Source organism: Macrobrachium nipponense, chromosome 32 (assembly GCF_015104395.2).
Source record: "Macrobrachium nipponense isolate FS-2020 chromosome 32, ASM1510439v2, whole genome shotgun sequence".
NCBI classification, from domain to species: Eukaryota; Metazoa; Arthropoda; class Malacostraca; order Decapoda; family Palaemonidae; genus Macrobrachium; species Macrobrachium nipponense.
The window spans coordinates 41,606,308-41,626,572 of NC_061094.1; the positions used below are offsets into that span (position 1 = coordinate 41,606,308).

The 20,265-nt window shown below is 34.4% G+C and overlaps 1 protein-coding gene across 7 annotated transcripts in view; it reads left to right on the forward strand.

The window, feature by feature from the left end:
* Positions 1 to 2,606: 2,606 nt before the first annotated feature.
* Positions 2,607 to 20,265, forward strand: part of LOC135207476 (SR-related and CTD-associated factor 4-like) — a 46,911-nt gene continuing 29,252 nt past the window's right edge. For 6 of the 7 annotated variants that reach the window (XM_064239217.1, XM_064239223.1, XM_064239218.1 and 3 more), the window contains exons 1-4: positions 2,607 to 2,763; positions 10,671 to 10,799; positions 11,255 to 11,416; positions 11,600 to 11,953. In XM_064239217.1, coding sequence (XP_064095287.1) covers positions 2,734 to 2,763; positions 10,671 to 10,799; positions 11,255 to 11,416; positions 11,600 to 11,953 — 675 coding nt within the window. In that variant the 5' untranslated portion in view covers positions 2,607 to 2,733. The remainder of the gene's footprint in view (positions 2,764 to 10,670; positions 10,800 to 11,254; positions 11,417 to 11,599; positions 11,954 to 20,265) is intronic. The other variant, XM_064239222.1, reaches the window with a different exon arrangement.

Here is a 20,265-nt window from a genome sequence, read left to right on the forward strand (position 1 = left end):
GAATGCACAGCTGATGTGAATCTACTATAGACGGTCTTGTAGTGAGTGTTAAATACTTATTTTCTAAAATTTTAATTATTTTTCTATTAACTTTTTCAACTTTTAGCCTTCGTAAATTCCACGTTTTAATGATTTTATCTTTCGTAAGTATTTTTAACCGAGTTTGTTCATAATTTTTTTTTTTTTTATTTTGTATTGTTTTACAGCCCTAATGATGAGACATGTAGTCTCGAAAATTTGACCCGAAAAACAAACAAAATGTTAAACTGGCTGTTTATTTGCTGAATCTTCAGCGTTCTAGATACCATAGTCTTCTAGTTTTATATATATATATATATATATATAGTATATATATATATCTATATATATATATATATATATATATATGACTAGGAAAATAGTTCTGTTACAACAGGATTCCATCTAATAAAAGGAGCTCATAAAAACCCCAAGATATAGAAAGTAAGTACTATATTTCAGAGAATGTACTGTCTCTCTCTTCAGGTAGGTAATTAATTGCCTATGTGATATATAGTACTTATTTTCTATATTCTATATTTTGGTATGTTTTATGGGCTCCTTTTACTAAATATAGTACACACACACACACACACACACACACACACACACACACACATATATATATATATATATTATATATATATATATATATATATATATATATATATTATATATATATATGTGTGTGTGTGTGTGTGTGTGTGTGTGTGTGTGTGTGTAAAAGGGAAAAATTGTGTTTACCTCTTTTCACCCAAAGTGACCACAGGAATAGGAATATCAGAACCCGCTAATCAAAACTCACCACACGTTCCAGTTTTAACGAATTGGCGTGTGCCAATAGAATAAAAAGAGACAGTGCCGGATTGTATGCGATCCACTTGTGTTGAAGAGGTAATATTTATTTGCTTATAGAGTATTTGTAGACATTAAATAAATCATGACGTGTCAGCTGAACCACGAAGGAACCCTCAGTGCGGTGAAACTCTTACGACATTAGCTATTTCATACGCACACTCACAGGAGGTTCATCACCAGCACGTCAAACAACCTGTACTCTTTGCACCATTCACCTTTAACTTGCACTCACTCTTATGCAATGGATCAACGTGATTTGATATGGTTTGGGCATTAAGAAAAAAAGAATCACGACAGGTTGAGAGAAAGAGTATATATAATTGAGAATAATTGGGAGGAGGGAGGGAATGAAATCCCAGGAAAGTTAAGAAAAAGGAAGATTCTTAAAGTCCAGGAAGGCTTGGAATGCCTGCAAGGCAGTGTTGAATGGTGCAGTGCTTGTAGAGGAAATCGAATGCTGCTGATGAGCATTCTTATGTAACTTTAAGCTGCTTATATAGTGTAGACTGTTTTCAACAGTGGTGTCAACCACACTTCAGCATATAAAGTACGAATGTGTGTGTGTGTGTTATATATATATATATATAATATATATATATATATATATATATATATATACATATATATATATGGTATATATATAAATTTGTATATGTATATATAATGATACATAACTGGCTTATTCACGGTACGAAACAAAAGACCACAAAAAGTGCATGCAGGTATATTTTGTCTTTAAAAATGCAGGTTCAACGACTGGAGGGTTGATTAATTAATTTATATTTGTCGAAAGGTTAAAGATAATCGACCTGTGAGACAAGCAAAACGAGAAGCAGAATACCGTAAATTTAAATCTGTGTTACTGGCTTTTTCGGCAGGAAATGTTTGATTCAATTACTTTAGAAAGAAATAATTAAAGCCTCCCTACTTACTATATTCTGGAAAATAGGCAACGCCACTGAAAGACAAGACACATTAAATCAGGCTCTAGTACCATGATGGAGGACTTGTCCAGTTTCAATCTCTCTCAGAGTCTTTATTGATTTAAACCCGATTCAACAAGATATGAAAACATCCTTTACAACCAACAAAACCTTGTACAGTCGAAGCCTACGTCTAATTTTACACTAAACCAGTCTGTCTCCTTTTTATTCACGAAGTGTCATCTTTAGCTTTATTTTCTATGAGAAGTGAAGAATTATTTTCGTGTGGTTCGATGCACCCAATCGAGCAATATGAACGAAAGGTGTGTTGGTAATAATGACGAAAATTATCTCAGAATTACTGAAATTTGTGAGGTCGAAATTTCTCATTCATTACGAGTCCATAATCTAATAAAACAAATCTCATCTCATTGTCTGAGATTAGGATGATTTGATAAATATTTGACGCAAATGGCTTTATAAGAAGCCGACCCTCTAATACGCAAATGTCTCATTAATTAATATACGTTTATTAAACCCAAACTATGAAAATTAGGCGGGCATATTGCGTTAAAGAAATATAATGTCGACGTTATATGTTCATCAGATCACTATATGTTTTGCGCTTTTGTACGAAAATTATTCAATAATGTTAAATTTATTAATTCTGAGTTACAGCTATATCATAAGAAGATATGCAATGGCAATCAATGTCCGTGAACGTCCCTAATAAGATCGAAAGATCAATGTAAAGACTACAAAAAGCTATCGTAATCGTTTACGATCGTCTTTTATTCATTTTACTTTTGTTTTCTCTCGAGTTTCCGTCACTTATAGTATAGCTGTTCGCAAACATCATGGCGGATAGCAATGTGGTGTTTTATATGTAATTAAGTGGATTTAGGAACGAGATTATAATATTAGTGTTAAGAAAATGGAGGCTGTGAAATCTTTCAACTCGGAGGTAAGTTAAAATGGATATTATAATGAAAGATCTGCCGTAAATACCGGACAATTTACGCATGTTATAAGGCGACGGCCGCGTCACTGCCTTAGCGGCAAGCTAAATGTTGGTCATTTGACAGCATTTTATGTCATTTAAGGGAGATTCTGTTTCATAGGGTATTATTTATCGCCGTTAAGTCGTTCTGTAATATATTATATAAGCTTAGCACCATTACCGAGCCGGAATGCGTGTCCCTAGCTTCGTCTCGGCATAGCCTAAGTTTAGTTATCGTATCGTACAACCTAGAGTACACGATAGGGTTACTTACCCCCTTTCTGTAGGTCACGCTTTTTCTTACTTTAATATTTACGGAAAATAGCTGATTATAACAGATATTGTGTGTTTAGGATAGAAAGACATGACTGGTTGAAATTAAACTGACCTACTAGTCTAGACTAGCCATTTCCCCTTGGACGAAACTTAGTCCCAGACTTAGCTAAACCTGTTCTTGATCTTGGCCTACTTCCATAATCAACTTTTTTTTTTTTTTTCCAAAGTTTGTCTTTGGAGGCCTCGTTTCCGACCCCATTCTTTGTCATTTTAGGCTGTATTATAAAAAAAGGTAATTCTTAGCCTAGCCCTCATTCCGCGGTAAAGTAGACTATGGCAGTTGACGTTTTCCTACGTTATTTTACTTACTGAACAAGATTTTAAAGTAATATTCGGATTACTGTAATTAGGGTAAAACATCACAGCAGGCCAAACAGGCCACCTACAATCAACGTTTGCCACCCTCCGAAAAAGTACATTATAAGCGCGTCTTGACACCTGGAGATGGGCATCAGTCGCGACTTGGTTGTTGGTGGAGAACGGAGCTAAAGACCCCTTCTCTACTCCTTTCGAAGTAAGTATTTTCTCCAAAGTTAAAATTAAGGCCAAATTTTTAAGATTTAAACATAGGGTACTGAAAATGGCGCCCACGGCAGTGGAAATCTCACCAAAACGCTTTAGAAAATTTTTACTTACAACTAAAAATGTTTCGAAGATTGACGCCATCTGATGTTTACGGAGTCGCTTGTGTCAACAAAACTTTCCATTTCCTGTGATAAATCCGCACACCACTTGTACCCACAGACGCTGGAGCACTTTTATCACAACAATCGAAACACGATTTCTCACCAACAACAAGCCAGGAGTAAACAGCTGTTTTGGTAGAAAGATGACGAAGAAGCGTGCTCTTAGCTAATTTTTAATAAGTAGTAAAACATCAATATTTTACATATTTATGATGATTAATTTGAAAATATTCGTTATTGAAAAAGTAACTCGACTCTGACTCAAATTTAAGTAATTATTTTTCTGAATTAGAACGTTCTTTTAAGTTCTGTATTATGACGTCACGACATCTTGACTTTCGTACCTATTGTAAATAATTGCTATATCAAACTGTCATTGCAGAACAGTTTACCAGTTATTCATGCAGATTGTTATCAGATATACATGTAATTGTTATAATCGTAATGCGCATATATATCTTTATTATTTACTTTTTTGGATATATGAAGATGTTTTACTGCTGGATTATCGCCGTAGTGTGACGCAATCGTTTTCGTTCCATGGGCCTCTGTCTGTTTTCGCACCATAAGAAATTATGGGGCCGAATTTGCAATGACCAGAAAGTCGTTAAAAGAGGAAAGTTAGCATTGAGGGGCATATGTTTTGACTGAGAAAAATACAAATTTATTCAATAGCTAGCTTGTAAAAAAATACTTGGTTATAAAAACTTGATTGACAACTAAGCAGCATGTCTACTATGGGTTTCAGAGAGGACAGTGCAAGCACGTTTTTGGGCAATACCTATTTCTGTAACGAACACTCGTAACAGAACGAGATTTTGCTATAGTGCATTACACCCAGTGCCGTAAATTTATAAGGGTATCGTGAATCACTAATCGTAAAGAATAACGCACTTGTCCTTGTACCAAGAGACAAAAACTCCATTATGCAGAAATGGATACGAAAAACACGCGTATAAAGCTCCTACCTCATTCTCAACCAAACGCCATCCCTTTTCTTCTTCGTTCCTCCGCCTTCCTTTCTCTCTCTCTCTGTTGCCATCGGTTATGTGTTGACACTCCAACCTGGGTATAAGACTACACACAAAACGTTGTAATTGGTGAAATTAGGCTATGTATGGAAGTATATACATAAAATAAATAATTTAAAAAGCAAATTTTATCATTATTGCATTACTATGACAACTAGAATTCATGGAAAACAGTTTATAATAATGGAACGGCGTATGTGTGAAGCCTCCACTAATGTGGCAACGATGATTTTGCCATTCTTAGCATGCAAACATTAAAGCATGCAAACATTAAAGGTTACATTTATTTCTGGCATACGATTATTAAAGAAATTCAAAATACTATAAAGACTGAAATCAATGAAAAGTGCTAGCAAAAACAAAAAAGCAAAAAAAAAAAAAAGTAGTCGTTCCTCTATGCACTTTTCCGTATTAGTTCCTCTATGGTTTTCGGCAGCCAGATGTACGAAAACGTTAGAAACATTTGATTTTATCTACTTTAGAAATATACAAACAAAGTAAATTTAAACTAAATAACGAGTAAAGTAAACGGTTTAGGGAATAAAACTTTGCAGTTTCGTCGTCTGTCGTCGTCTGCTGTTCGTAATTGTGTTTATGGCGGCGCGCGCTTAGAAACCAGGAACCAGCAACGGGTTTTAAAGTTGCAATGTGGAGTGAACTGAGACCAAAATGTGTATAATAACAATCAAATAAGCACTGTGAGTTTCAGTTGTGATGGCAGTAAGGATAAAAAACCGCCGATTACAAGGTAGAATGAATTCAGTTCAAACCATAACCCCGGGAATAACCAGTTTATACTTTCACTAATATAGGCAACAAAAGTTGTTTTATTGTGCTGATTACAACTGCAATCTTGAGTAAGATCAATAAACGTTACATATATACGCTAACATTGTTCAAATGAGTGCTGGGAAGGCTGGGGAAAGATGGTGGCCATCACTGATGAGAACCGTCCATGCAAAACGTAGCCGCCATATTGGATTTCAAAACTGCCTTGAAAACATATTTTACGAAGAGCTCACATGCTTATTTTAGTTCGTATGGGGCTTTCATATATCACATTATGTTGACGAAACTTCAGTCTTTTAAATGGTATGCTTAGAGTTGCAATTGTATTCTTGTTTCACCAATTAAATATCGAGTGAATAAGACCCGTCCACCGTGATGAGGGTTGGCCTGTCGTGATATTCTACCCTAACCACCAGGGGCCAGTTCTAAACATGGCGAAATACATTGGAGGCCCCAATCCCTAGTGGATGTCGTATCCGCGGCTAAGTTTCTTTCAGGGTAATTCTAAAGAATAGTTCTGCACAGTCTGCAATGAACGTAACTGTGGATACGACATCCACTAGGGATTGGGGTGTCCAATGTATTTCGCCGTGTTTAGTACTGGCCCCTGGGGGTTAATTACATTCATCCGAATAAATATTACTTTAAATTCTTGTTCAGCAAGTAAAATAATGCAGGAAAACGTCAACTGCCATAGTCTACTTTACCGCAGAGTGAGGGCTTAGAATTACCCCCCAAAAAAATTTAAAATCTCGTGTAGATAGCGTCGTCCTAGCATTGCATTTCAACCATGTTGCAGTACCTATCAGTTCAATAATGTACTAGGATACAAACAATATCTAGGCTAAATGGGAAAATAGGTATTAGAAGAAAGATTAATTTTTAACATTCATTTTAGTGCAAATATGGGTAATTCTATAGTTTAGGGACCAAATTCACTGTGTTACCCAAAGTCAAGATCAACGCACAGATTTTACAAAAATTTATTGAGTCATGGGAAACGATGAAAAACGAGCAGTTTATCTGCTTACAGAAGCGAAGATTGTAAAAAATAAGCAAAAAAAAAAAAAGGAAATAAGGGGTAACATAAATAAACAAAAACATGTCATAAGGGATAAGGACTCAGATTTTTTAGAACATCTTAAATCTCTGCTTCTGTAAGCAGATAGGTAGATCTATATTACTATTCCGTGGCGGCCTAGACTATGGCAATTGCAGTTTTACCTCCTGAACAAGAATTTCAGGTAATTCTACAGAAGCAATCCGCGGTGGCCTAGACTATGGCAATTGACGTTTTCCTATGTTATTTTACTTACTGAACAAGAATTTAAAGTAATATTTATTCGGACGACTGTACTTAACGCCCAGGGGCCAGTACTAAACACGGAGAAATACATTGGACGCCCCAATCCCTAGTGGATGTCGTATCTGTGGTTACGTTCCTTGCAGTTCGTAGGGAACTATTCTTTAGAATTACCCTGCAAGAAACGTAACCGCAAATACGACATCCACTAGGGATTGTGGCGTCCAATGTATTTCTCCGTGTTTAGTACTGGCCCCTGGGGGTTAATTACAATCGTCCAAATAAATATTACTTTAAATTCTTGTTCAGTAGGTAAAACTGCATAGGAAAACCGCAACTGCCATAGTCTGGGCCGCCGCGGATAGGTACCCTAGATCAACCGAATTTTATGTAATATTTATTCGGACAACTGTAATTAACCCCCAGGGGCCAGTACTAAACACAGTGAAACACATTGGATGCCCCAATCCCTAGTGGATGTCGTATCCGCAGTTATGTTCCTAGCAATCCGTGCTGAACTATTCTTTAGAATTACCAGCAGATAAACTACTCACTTTTCATATTTATCAAAAAGTGGCTGCTGATGAGCAAGAACCCATGTCAAGTTCCTACCAGGTTCCTGATTCCAAAGCACTCTCTCCGCAAAGAGTTGTGGACACGCAACACTATTTGCATGCAGTGCAGAACTTTATTCCCATTGTTTTTTTACAACTCTTCTTCAGTAAGCAGGTAAACTGCCCAATTTTTTACAACTCTTCTTCAGTAAGCAGGTAAACTGCCCAATTTTCATCCAGTAGGAGTACTTCTGTTTGCAGATCTGTTGAAAGAAGAAATTAAAACTCAAAGAAAACAATACACACAAGGGACCAGTAAATTTGAATTACCCAAATGTGAATAGGACTAGAATACTATGTCCTGAGCTAACTTAGACCTAGGGTGCCATGCCTGGACCTAGCTGCCCCTCAACATTTAAACATGGACTAAGCTTCCATCCGGAGGTAGTAATCGAACTTGGTCCCATCATTCTGCAAACTGTTTAGCACCAATTACACTCATTGGGGATGAGTGTAATTGCAAAACAACAGACGTTAAGTATCATAAACATGAACATGAATAAAAAATTAGGCAGTAAATACCCTGGCTGGTGACTAGCAGAAACTAGGCCTTTGGGAGTTGTCTTCAGTTTTACCCGAAAGGCATACTAAAGTATATAATTTTAAAAATTTACCATTACAGAGATATTTAATGTGTTTATGGTTCCTCGTTGGACCAGGGGTTTTTGCGCTCGGCTATCAGTCCAGTGAGCCCAAGTTCGATTCTCTGCTCGGTTAACTCGGAATCAGAGAAATTTATTTCTGGTGATAGAAATTCATTTCTCGGTGTAATGTGGTTCAGATCCCAAATAAGCTGTCCCATTGCTAGGTTACCAATTGGTTCCTAGCTACATAAAAATATCTAATCCTTCAGGCCTGCCACAGGAGAGCTGTCAGTCAGCTCAGTGGTCTGGTAAAACTGAGATATACTTAACTTACTGTGTTTATGCATAACATTTATACCTGCGGGGCTGGCACTAAACACGCTGTCCATGTGAGCAGACTTGTTATTAGGCTAAAGTAAAGATAATCCAGTTACTGTAGGATTTAGGTGTGACAACCCTGTCTGAAATAGGTGGACAACACCCTTATAACCCATACCCCTAGTGTAACAATAACGTGTGAACATAGATAAAGTGTGGACCTGTTAAAGGGAAAGATCATTGGCAGATTCAGGTAATAAATTGGAGAAATGAAGAAGACAATGTTAGAATGGATATGCTGAAAATCAAGCAGAAAGTAGGAAGAATGTGCAAGACAGGCTATGAGAGTGAAGGTGGAGCTTGCAAGGTCATAACAGGTTGCTAAAGCTAGGAGCAAGATGGTGTCATAATTTATACAGCATAGAATGGAAAAGTAAATAGTTTGAGCTGGTAAAGTAGGTTTGAAATGTGTATAAACAAGCAAGGATGTTTGATAGTATGCCAGCATACAAATCTCATGTACTCTGCTGTAAAGCATTAATATTTGTATTTATGGAATGTTCTTGTTCATTTTGTGCACTTTATTTATTCTAATTAAAAGAAATGGGTAGTAACTCAAAAGTGACCTAGAATAAGTTTAAAAAGTTTGAAAAGTGCAAACAAACAAGTTTTGCACTAATTTTATGAGGTTTGAAAGCCAGGGAGGTCAAAATGTGTTATTGTATCAGAAATTCTGCCATAAGCTTTCAGAATTACTTATCTCTCATAAAAAGATGTGATTTTAAATTACAACTCTCCCCTTGAGAAGTTTAGCCATTATAAGATAAATCCTCATAACTTTAACGGGCACACATACAAGCTTCCTCAATCCTAAGGTGATAGGCAGAAGTACAGTATTAACAAACAACAGAACAGGTTGAACCACAAAGGCTGGGACATGTTATGGGACTTGACTCCAGAAATAGCAACAATAACCTTCTTCCAAGGTTGAACGACCTGCAGGGCCACACTTTATTTCCAGCCATTGCCCCAGTATCTCAGGATACAAGTCCCCCGTTGATAAAGAATCGGATGTGGATGGAATAAGTTCTCTTGATATCATGATTAGTGGAAATTTTGGTATCTCAGTTATCCCCTTAATCAGTGGGGGTAGGAACAGATGAGGTTCTTGATGCTAATTGTCTTCAGACTTTTTGTTGGAGGCTGATGACAGGTTGGAGAGATTTAAGGGTATCTTCAGTACATAATATTACAGAAGTAGGTAATTGTTTCAGTGTTTAGAGTAGATGCCATACCTGTGGAAACCTTCCATCTCCTAGGCTTTTCGTTGGAACTTTGGGTACTGATATGTGATGTGTAGTATGCCTGTAGACAAGACTGACAAGCCCCCTGAGAAGGAAACCTTCAGTGACAGTCAGGAGGGTAGATGTATCATTATCAGAAGGGAATTTAAAATTCTCTGATGGCTCATCCAATGCTTATTTCAACTGCAAAAGAATGGTTGCCACAGTTGGCTTTTGACTTCCTAGTGTCTGACGTTCCCAAATGGGTGTGTCACTTGCAAACGAAGGCTGAAGCAGAGGAGTTCCATAAGGAATCAAACATTGAAAATGCAGCTACACAGTATAAATGCCAGTGAAACTAAGACCAGTTCTTGCACATTTTCTGAGTTAGGTGGTGTTTTGCTTTGTATGCTTAAAAAAATAACAAAAACATAAGGGTCAGGTTTAAGCTCTTGTGAGATATTTTGTGTTGCAATTTTTACCATTTGTGCTGCCAGTATTTTGATGTGCATAGGTTAAAATAATGATTATGCAATAAAAGAGAAACAAGTGGTGCTTTACATACCCATTCTCACTTGAGTCCCTGTTTGCTGAAGGATAAGAAGGGTTGAAAATAAGATGAGTTGGTGCCCCCCCCCCCCCTCTATCTGTTTGCTGATACTTTGCCAAAGATATATCTATATAAATGACTTAGGTTTGTATGGCAAGGACAAATTTTTAGTTATCTTATGTTTGCAAGGAGAATTTTACACTATAATAGAAATGTCTTAGACTCGTACTAAATCTCGGTGAAAGGCATCTGCACTTTAATATGTATCTTGCTCAATTTCCCTTAATCATTTTAGAATGTATAGTGTAGATGAGTGGTGCAATTTATTGTACTTTGGAAGTACTATAATAATGTTTTTACTTACTTTATTCTTACAGCTTGCTGGGCTCTACGAGTGCAAGCCTCCAATCTCCAAAGCAAAAATGACGGCCATTACAAAAGGTGCAATAAGAGCAATCAAGTTTTATAAACATGTTGTTCAGAGTGTCGAAAAGTTTATACAGAAGGTAGGTATGGTATTGCTTATTGTAGCTTTAGCTCTATTATGACATGTCAAGTATGATGCAAGGTTAGTACGGGTGGCTTCTGCTTGCCAGATAGCTATTCACTTGCCCATCTAGGGTAGCCTTTTTAGTTTAGAAAAGATTAAGGATTTTTCCCCAGCATATGTATAGGTACTTTATAAACCTCAATGTCAAACATTATAGTAATTCTTGAATTTGTCTGTTTAATTATTTTTTTCTTTTTTTAGATGGCTGTGTGCCTGCCTAGCATAGGAATATAGACTAGCTGCTTTAATGGATTCCTCTTACTTTTTTTATTATCTTAATTAATGGTCAGATAGGTAGTTTAGAAGTAATGGTTTGTTGTGAAACAAATATTTGGGGCCATTCCCTTTGATATCTAGAGTTTTAACTTAAGGTTATTGAGATGTATAGTAATGTGATTTTTTCCTTTACAGTGCAAAACAGAGTACAAGATCCCAGGTTTATACGTAATAGATAGTATAGTACGGCAAAGCAGACACCAGTTTGGCATAGAAAAAGACGTTTTTGCTCCTAGATTTGCCAAAAACATACGTGTTACTTTCTTTTACCTTTTTAAGTGCCCACAGGAGGACAAGGTTAGTCAGATAGTGGATACTGTTTTGTTATTGGATTGGATATTTAATTAGAAAATATAGCCCAAATTACTGTATGAGAAAAAACATGAAATTGCTTAGTTTGTTGAAGTTTTATGTTTTCAAGAATATGCTACAAACCAGGTACTATTTAAAGAATTGCTAATGCTCCTTCTAACTTTCCAGAGTAAAGTAATTCGTGTGTTGAACTTATGGCAGCGAAATCAGGTTTTTGCCGAAGATATAATTCAGCCGCTGTTTGACCTGGCTGACCCAAACAGTGCTATTCAGAGGGAGGTGGGAGCCCAGATAGCTCAGAAAGCATCCAAAGCAAAAGCCCAGCAACACCTTGTTCAAGAACAGCAGCAACAACCCACCCCAACATCAGGTGGCGGTGGTGGAGGTGGTGGCGGCAGTGTAGGGAGTGGCATGGGCCCAAGAAGTGAAGGAAGAGTCGATGGGCAGTTGAACAACTCGACTGCTAGTTTGCCTCAACAGGTGGATGATGAGTCCAAACTCGTACCTTTAGTGAACCAACAGGTAGTTAGTCCTGTCCTACCTTATTTTGAAACCATTGCACCCATTCCTTTGAATTTTGCCTCTGCAATATTTCTTTTTGTTAGTTGGTATAACAATAGGTTTTAGGTACTGTTTATTCAGTAGTACTTAGTTCATAATCTGTTTTACCAAAAAACTTACAATTGGGCACTCTAAATTTGAATTATGTGGGATAGCAGAAAGCAATACACATTTTCCAATGCACCAGGTTACTTTTAGTTAATTAATTAAACTCTACATAGAAAGTGTATTGGAAATTCTACATAGAAAGTGTATAGGAAATTCCCTTGACCAGTATGTGCCCTACAGCACGTGGTAGCAGAAGAGCTTTCATTGAAAAATAGAATGTACTTATGTGTTTTAAAACATAGAGTTGTAGTTCCTGAAAAGTCTAGGTGGATGAATGAGTAAGAAAAAAATTAACAAGGTTAAATTACTAAACAATAGTAATAAGTTTTTCTTTAGATAAAATTGTTAGGAATTATTGAACTATATTATTATCAGTTCCCTGTGGATAAATCATAGCTGATATGTTCTGTGAAGGATATTGGATTCAAACAAGTAAGATATACACCTAAAATCAAGTACAAGATACCAAATTAGCTTTACTGTTATGCAAAAGACCGAGGGTTTGTATGTTAGGTAAAATATAAATTACGTAAGGAATATGTCAACTTTCGCTAAACACAGCATACAGTGTAAAGACAGTGTAAATTGAATAAAGTGTAATGAACAACCTTGCTGTCACCGTAGAAATTATCATCATAATTTAATATGTCCGCTTTTCCTTTTGTGGGGCTAAATGTTGAGATCTCCCGTCTTTAATTTTTGTGGGGGAGTTTCTGCAGGAGTTACTATCTAGTCTGGGTCCATATCTATGCCCTTATTCCACAATTTTGTGGGCTTCCTACTGTTTTTTGTCTTTATACCTCCATATTTACTACTATTTATTTATTTTTTTTTTTTTTTAACTGCTAATCCATTTTTATCACATGACCAAATCATCTCAGTCTATAAGGTCTTTGTAGGTTTTCCACCTTGCTTCTCTATCACTTCATATTTGTATGATCTTCCCTCAGTAATTGGCCTTGAAGCTTGGTATTATATAGGCACACATTTTCAAAATATTTTCTTAGTGCTGAGGTATTCTTATAGTTCAGAGTAGAGTAGGCCTTGTGCAGGCATGGTAGGTCGCACCCTGCCATCTGGTGGGATATTTATTACTTACCTTTAGCAGTGTCTTTCTACCTCAGCCAGACCATTTTAGTTTTTTATTTTATTAAACTTTCAATTCCTGCTTCACAGTAGTGAGGTAACATGAATGTCGTATTTCTCTCAGTTCCAAGGTGGTAGGAATATGGTATGTATAATTTTTATTGCTCTACATCTTGGGTTGAAGTGCTAATATTGTACACTATTTGGTACTGAGGTCTGAGAATATGCAGTGGTGTTTTACAAGTTTCCAAATAAATCTACATCAAATGAAAGCAGTTAAAGCCCCATTGTCTGACTCTACATTAGAACAGAAATTATAATTGTCTTTCACATAAATGTTATTTAATGAAGAGATATCCTTCATACTTAAAGCTGGTCTTAATGAATATATGAAAATATAAGGTTAGATTTCCTCCATTACTAAAACTCGTCCTCCTCCTTGGTTAATTTGGAAGGTCCAAATTGAAGAACATATTCCTCATGTGTGTCTCAACAATTCACAGTAGAAAATGGAAAGGGTCACATAACGCACAATAGGCTATACAAATACAATATCTTGAATTCTCCGTCTGTTATTATATAGGATGGTTTTAGTAATGTAAAAATCTTTTGTAGTACACATCATGTTACTCTGTAAATTTTAAGAAGTTAGGATAAATATTGAAGTAGTTTGCTAAATGCTGAAGTAGTTTGCATCCCTGCTTACAAAAGCTTCAGTGGAAATAAATTTACTGACAAGCATCCAAAAAAAAAAATCACACTTTTTGGTAATTGTTTATGTACCATTCGCAAAACCCACTATTTAATAAATAGAAGACTTCATAGAATTATCATGTGCTCTAAGGGTATGTGATAATAACTATCATAATCTAATTCCTTAATCCTGAGAATGTAAATGTAGTGTAGCATTGTCTTTGAAACAATTTATTTTGAGTTTTTCCTGGCTGTGAGTTTTAAGAGTTGGAGTTCTCTAAATAGGATCTAATTTTAAATAGCAAACCCTCTGACTGTCCAATTAAGACGTTTTATTTTGTGATTTGATTATCCGTTCAGATAATAATGATACTCAGATCAAGCTAGCATATTTGGCAGTTGTAACTTTACTAGATTGAAAGATTTTACTCTGGTGACTTATCTTCATTTTTGTGTTTAGTGATGAAAGTTTTAGTTTCATATCTATTATTATGAGTAGTACTTATTTTAGTATTTTATTGAGGACACCTTTGATGGTTATTTGATTTTTAAGAAGATAGGATTTGAAAGCTGGGTTTCCATTTTGTTAAATGGATGCAAATCGTGTCTTGTAGCAGTTATAGGAACATAAGTATTGGTGTTTCAATTATTCTTCTCTACTGAATTTTTTTTTTATTTTTTCAGTAATATGGTAAATCATAGTGAAGGATACTTAAACTGGATGAAAGTACTACTGAAAGTTTATAGTTGTTTTTAACTTTTTAGTCTTTTAAAGCTGTAATGTCATTTTTATCATTGAAATTTAACCTTTTTAAAAGCTAACTTTTTAGAGATTAAAGCTTTAGTATCATTTTCAGTATAAAAGTAAATTTTCTTCTTTTCTGAAATATTAAAAAATGCTTTTAAGAACTTTTTTTGAAATTATCGATTTTTTTTTTATCAAAACCATTTTTAGGGGAAAAAATCATGGCCACAGCATGCGTGTCAAATGTAAAAGATTTTTATATAATTTTTTTCTTGTAAGATGCATGTTACACATTTTCAGGATATTCCATGATTAGTAGTCATATTATTCACTTGTTACTCCCACATAAAGAAATGACCTCAGCAAGCAATTTTGCCTTTCCATAATTACCTTGATAGTAATTTGTGTAACCTAATATTGCCACTTTACAGCCTCACCAATGCACTTTAATAAAAAAAATGTTTTTGTTTATCCATTAGTTGAATTACTTGTTGGTTTTCGTCTAAAGGGAAGAGTTTTTTTATTTTTCTTCTAGAAAATAGTTAGATTTAGTATGCAATATTAAACGGTAATCAGAAGTGTCAATATATATGGAAGATACTGACTTCATATACTATATTTTAGGTTAATGGAGTGTTAAAGTCAGCAGCTTATGAAATGTATTTATACTTTTGGTTGAAGTATTCCAAATGCAAGTTTTCTAATGCTGTTTAGCTTAAACATCCAAGTATTTAATGTAAGGTTATAAAGTTCCTTTTATCTTTTTCTTGGATTATACAGCATTTCTATTTTTAAAATTTTAGCATATATATATATATATATAATATATAATATATATATATATATATATCTATATATATATATATATATATATATATATATATATTATATATATATATATATATATATATATATTATATAATATAGTATTCATGTATGTAAAAGTAAACTACATTGTTGGTAAAATATTTAATGTGATTTCTAAATGCTAATATGAAAAACTTACAGAACTTCTAGTGGTTAGCATGAAAGTATTGCCTGTTGCATTTTTTATATTGCCCTAGAGATATCTCAGATTAAATTTTACTTAATTTTGTAATGAAGCTTTAAAGGCAGTCGTTCAGTAAAAGAACATCAGTCAACTCTTTAATAATGCTTGAGAGTTATTGTACAATGTTTAATACAGCATATCTCTATTACAGGACATTTATGGGAAACTTGTTTACCATTGTAAAGTATTTGCAATATTTGGGAAAGGCCAGGTTTCCAAAGAGTCAGAAGCTTACAGAAGATTAAAATAATTTTTTTATATATGCAAAATTACCATTTGGGTCAGTGTGACTTGATGGCAAAGACCTATGTACTATACTGCATCTAGACAGGAAGTGATGTTGACATTGAAAATGCATATAGAATATGTTGTGGTAGGCATGAGCTGTGGGATTTACTTTTATCTGTATTAACTCTACAAGTAGAGCTAAGATATTTTACCTACTTGTTCAATCATGTGTTTGTCCCTAATTTGGTTTAAGTATAGGAGTAATCTAAATTGCTTGTTCCTAACATCTGGTTGTAATTGTTACTACTGCTAGGTGTGGTTGTTTTGTGACAGTAATGCTGCTTGGGAAGGGTAAGGAGAGGGAGTTCTAAACTTATAAAACTCAGTCTGTGAATTAAGGGAGCATTTTTTAGATGGAAAATAGTCAGAGAATAACATTAACCAAGGATTAGAAATGTGTAGGCTAGAAGGGGAAATCTTATTGTCACTAACAACTTGAAGGGTACAACAGAATTTAAAACAATCAAAAGTCAAATATACAAATGAATTGAATGTACCAGACTATCTTCTGAGACTACATGACTTTCCTGGACATTTTCATTGTGAAATTTACTTTTTTTTTTTTTTTATAATGTGACTGCATGCATGAATGCAGGAAGCAGATAGGGGGCCAAAATCATAAACATGAAGAATGTTTTCTGGCCAGGCTAGTTGGTTGTGAAAGTTAGTTGAGCAGGATTTTATGGAAATTGAAACAGTAATTTAGTAATGGTTAAAACCCTAATATGAATAGAAGGAGAGGAAGAAGGGCAACTGACAAATAGTCATTTAAGCTTGGCAATGGCCAAGTACTAATAGGATTGAAAGGTTGGTGGAATTGAAATGGAAAATTAAGGCATCAGAGGGGAGACCGAGAATGCATACCATATTGATAAAATATTGGAGTGTTAGGGGAAGGATTGAGAACATTTTTAAATTTTACTTGACAGTGCCAGAAAGGTAGTGTTGCCGATACAACTTGAGTGGATGGTGCCAGATAGAAGCTCATAACTGTGAAGTGTAAATGGCATAACTCGTTTTTATTGAACGAAAAGATTTGTCAGTAACAGATGAAGGAACAAGACCATTTTAATGAACACTGTATTTTTGGACGTTACTGTTGAGGGGACAACATATGGCAAAAATTCAGTAACAACCTGAAATATTGTGTTGAGAGGTCTGTGCTACTCTATGTTACAGTGACATGGCTTGAAAAGGTTATTGTGTGTTGGTAACATCATGCTAGGAGATATGGTGTTTAGAAATTAGAGAGGATTGAGAATTTTGCCATATGAAAGGTTGATGAGCAGACCATACCCAGTAGTAGGTCAAGGAGAATGAAGATGGTGACCAGAAAATGGTGAATGATTATGACAGAAAGTTAACCGGAACACTGAATTATCTCTTAAGTCTTATTGCAATTACACAAGATTTGTCTGTGAATGAACCACCAAAGTTAAAGATAGTTATGTACGAGGTAAAGGTAACATATAGGGAAACGAATAGCAAAAGTAATTTATAAAACATGTCAATGGTAATTTGCAAAAAGCATTCAAAAGTACCCCCATACAAGAAGGATGGAGACTTGGCATATCAGGGTGATTGATGGTATTGGTAGAAGGTCAAGTATGTGAATAAGAGTGGCTTATTAGCAAATGATTGTCGAATACAAAACAATTTTTTACATTTTGACCTCAACCCACTTTTATTAGGTGCTCACCAGAGCTAATTACTGTGATGTATGTACTGTATATACTCGCGTATCGTGCGACTTTTGAAGCCCTAATTTTGGAGCTGATTTTAAGGGGGTTGCATCTTACATGAGATATAAAATTCGAGGATATAAGTAGTCATATATTAGTATTGTATGATAAAATACAAACATAATGGATATGCATCTTTTCCATGGATCTTTTAAAAAGTTATGTTTTACTTCATTGCATCCAATAATATTATATGTATTTTTATATTACTATTTGTTTGTATTATAAAATACAAACATAGCAATCATGTTTTGGTTTGAAAATCAGCTGAGGGCGATTGCGAGTAAGTTTGTGCTTGCTGTGTTGAACTCAAATCAGAGCGACTTTCTTACTTCTAGTTAGAGCAAATGAATATCAAGATACTCTATTTATGTGAGGCAAGGTTATTTTACATTATACAAAGTGTTTTCAAGTGGAAATATCACTTAAAAACTTATTGTTTGTGAATGAAATTTAGTTATTTTTTCGTTAGTAGATGGCGCTGAGGGCATGTTTATTGCGTAAACAAAAGTCAACAGATTCCGTTCAATATTTTCCCTGTATCTCATCAGAATACGACAAGCTTTATGTATTTATCTTGTATTGGAGTGAAAACAGTAAAATGTGTTCTTTTCATGCCCAAAAATTTTGATTAAAAAACATTTCTCTCATTTTGTTTATGGTCGAGTTTAAAGGTTCTGTGTATACCGAAGTTTGCGAGTTTCATCCATATAGTACTATTATCGTGCATTGGCAACAAAGATATAACTCCAGTAAACTTATACCATCAAATACAACCATAGATAAAATTGAGAGAAAATCATTTTCAAAACTTCAGGTCTTGAAAGAACACATTTTACTGTTGTTTTCATGCCGATAAAAGATAAAGTAACGTAACGGTAAAGGTTCGTACTACGATGAAATGAAGTGAAAATAGCAAACAGAATCACGTAATATTTATACACAATAAACATGCCCACAACGCAATCTGTTAAAAAAAAAAAAAAACTAGTTCACAAGACGTATTTAATTCATATTTCGACTTAGAAACACTTAGTAAAATGACAAATTACCTTGTCTTATATAAGTAAAGTATCTAGATATGTTACACTAACTAGAAGAAAGGCAATTCGCTCTGAATTGCATTAAATACGGAGAAATAAACTCTTATTTGTCCTCAGCTGATTTCTAATCCAAAACACTGACCGCTTTGTCAGTATTTTATGATATAATAATATGAGGATACATAAAATATTAACCCTTTAACGGCAAAGGGGTATAATAAAAATCGTCTCCCGTATGCCGAGGGGGTCTCGGAGTGAGCGCCGAAGCGGAAAAAATATTTTTTTTAAAAAATCACAGCGCGTTAGATTAAGAGTTTTTTTTTTTTTTTTTTTTTTTTTCCCTGAAGTTTAGTATGCAACCATCAGAAATGAAAAAAATATAATTATCATATATAAATAATGCGATATATGATAGCGCAAAAACAAAATTTCATATATAATTGTATTCAAATCGAGCTGTGAGCAAAATGGTTAAAGCTAACAAGTTAATTTTTTTCTTTGTATTGTACACTAAATTGCAATCATTTTGGTATATAACACATTGTAAAACGATCAAAGCAACACAGAATTCATAACGCGCCGACGTATTTTTTTTTTTCAAAAATTTACCATAAATCTAAATATTGTTCTAGAGACTTCCAATTTGTTTCAAAATGAAGATAAATGATTGAATATTACTATACTGTAAGAATTTTAGCTTACAATTTCAGTTGTTGACCATTTCGAAATGTCAAATTTTTTTTATATTTATTTATATGCAAATATTTAAAAAATGAGAAAAGCTACAAACTTCAATTATTTTTTGTTGTATTCTACATGAAATTGCGCACATTTTCATATATGAAACTCTATGAAACGGAGCAAATATTACGAGAATGCGACATACTAATTTCGGAGATTTGCGGCGGAGAATCCGCACGCAGAGGGAAGGAAAGTTTTTTTTTTCTTTTTTAAATTCACCATAAATGTAAATATTGTGCTAGAGACTTCGAATTTGTTTCAAAATGGAGATAAATGACTGAATGTTACTAGACTGTAAGAGTTTTAGCTTACAATTGCGTTTTTCGACCATTTCGGTAGAGTCAAAGTTGACTGAACGTGGTTTTTTTTCATTATCGTGATTTATATGCAGATATTTCGAAAATAAGAAAAGCTACAACCTTCAATTATTTTTTTTTGTATTCTACATGAAATTGCACACATTTTCATACATTAAACTTTATGTAACGGCTAATTTAAAATGGTGCAAACATTACGACAATCGGACAAAAAAATTTCTGATTTTTTTCGGAAGAGTTACCGCGCGGACGTAAGGAATTATTATTATTTATTTTTTTTTTTTTTCATAAATTCACCATGAATCAAAATATTGTGCTAGAGACTTCCAATTTGTTGCAAAATGAAGGTAAATGATTGAATATTACTAGAATATAAGAGTTTTAGCTTAAAATTGAGTTTTTTTACCATTTCGGTAGAGTCAAAGTTGACCGAAGGTTGAAATTTTGGCACTTAAAGTT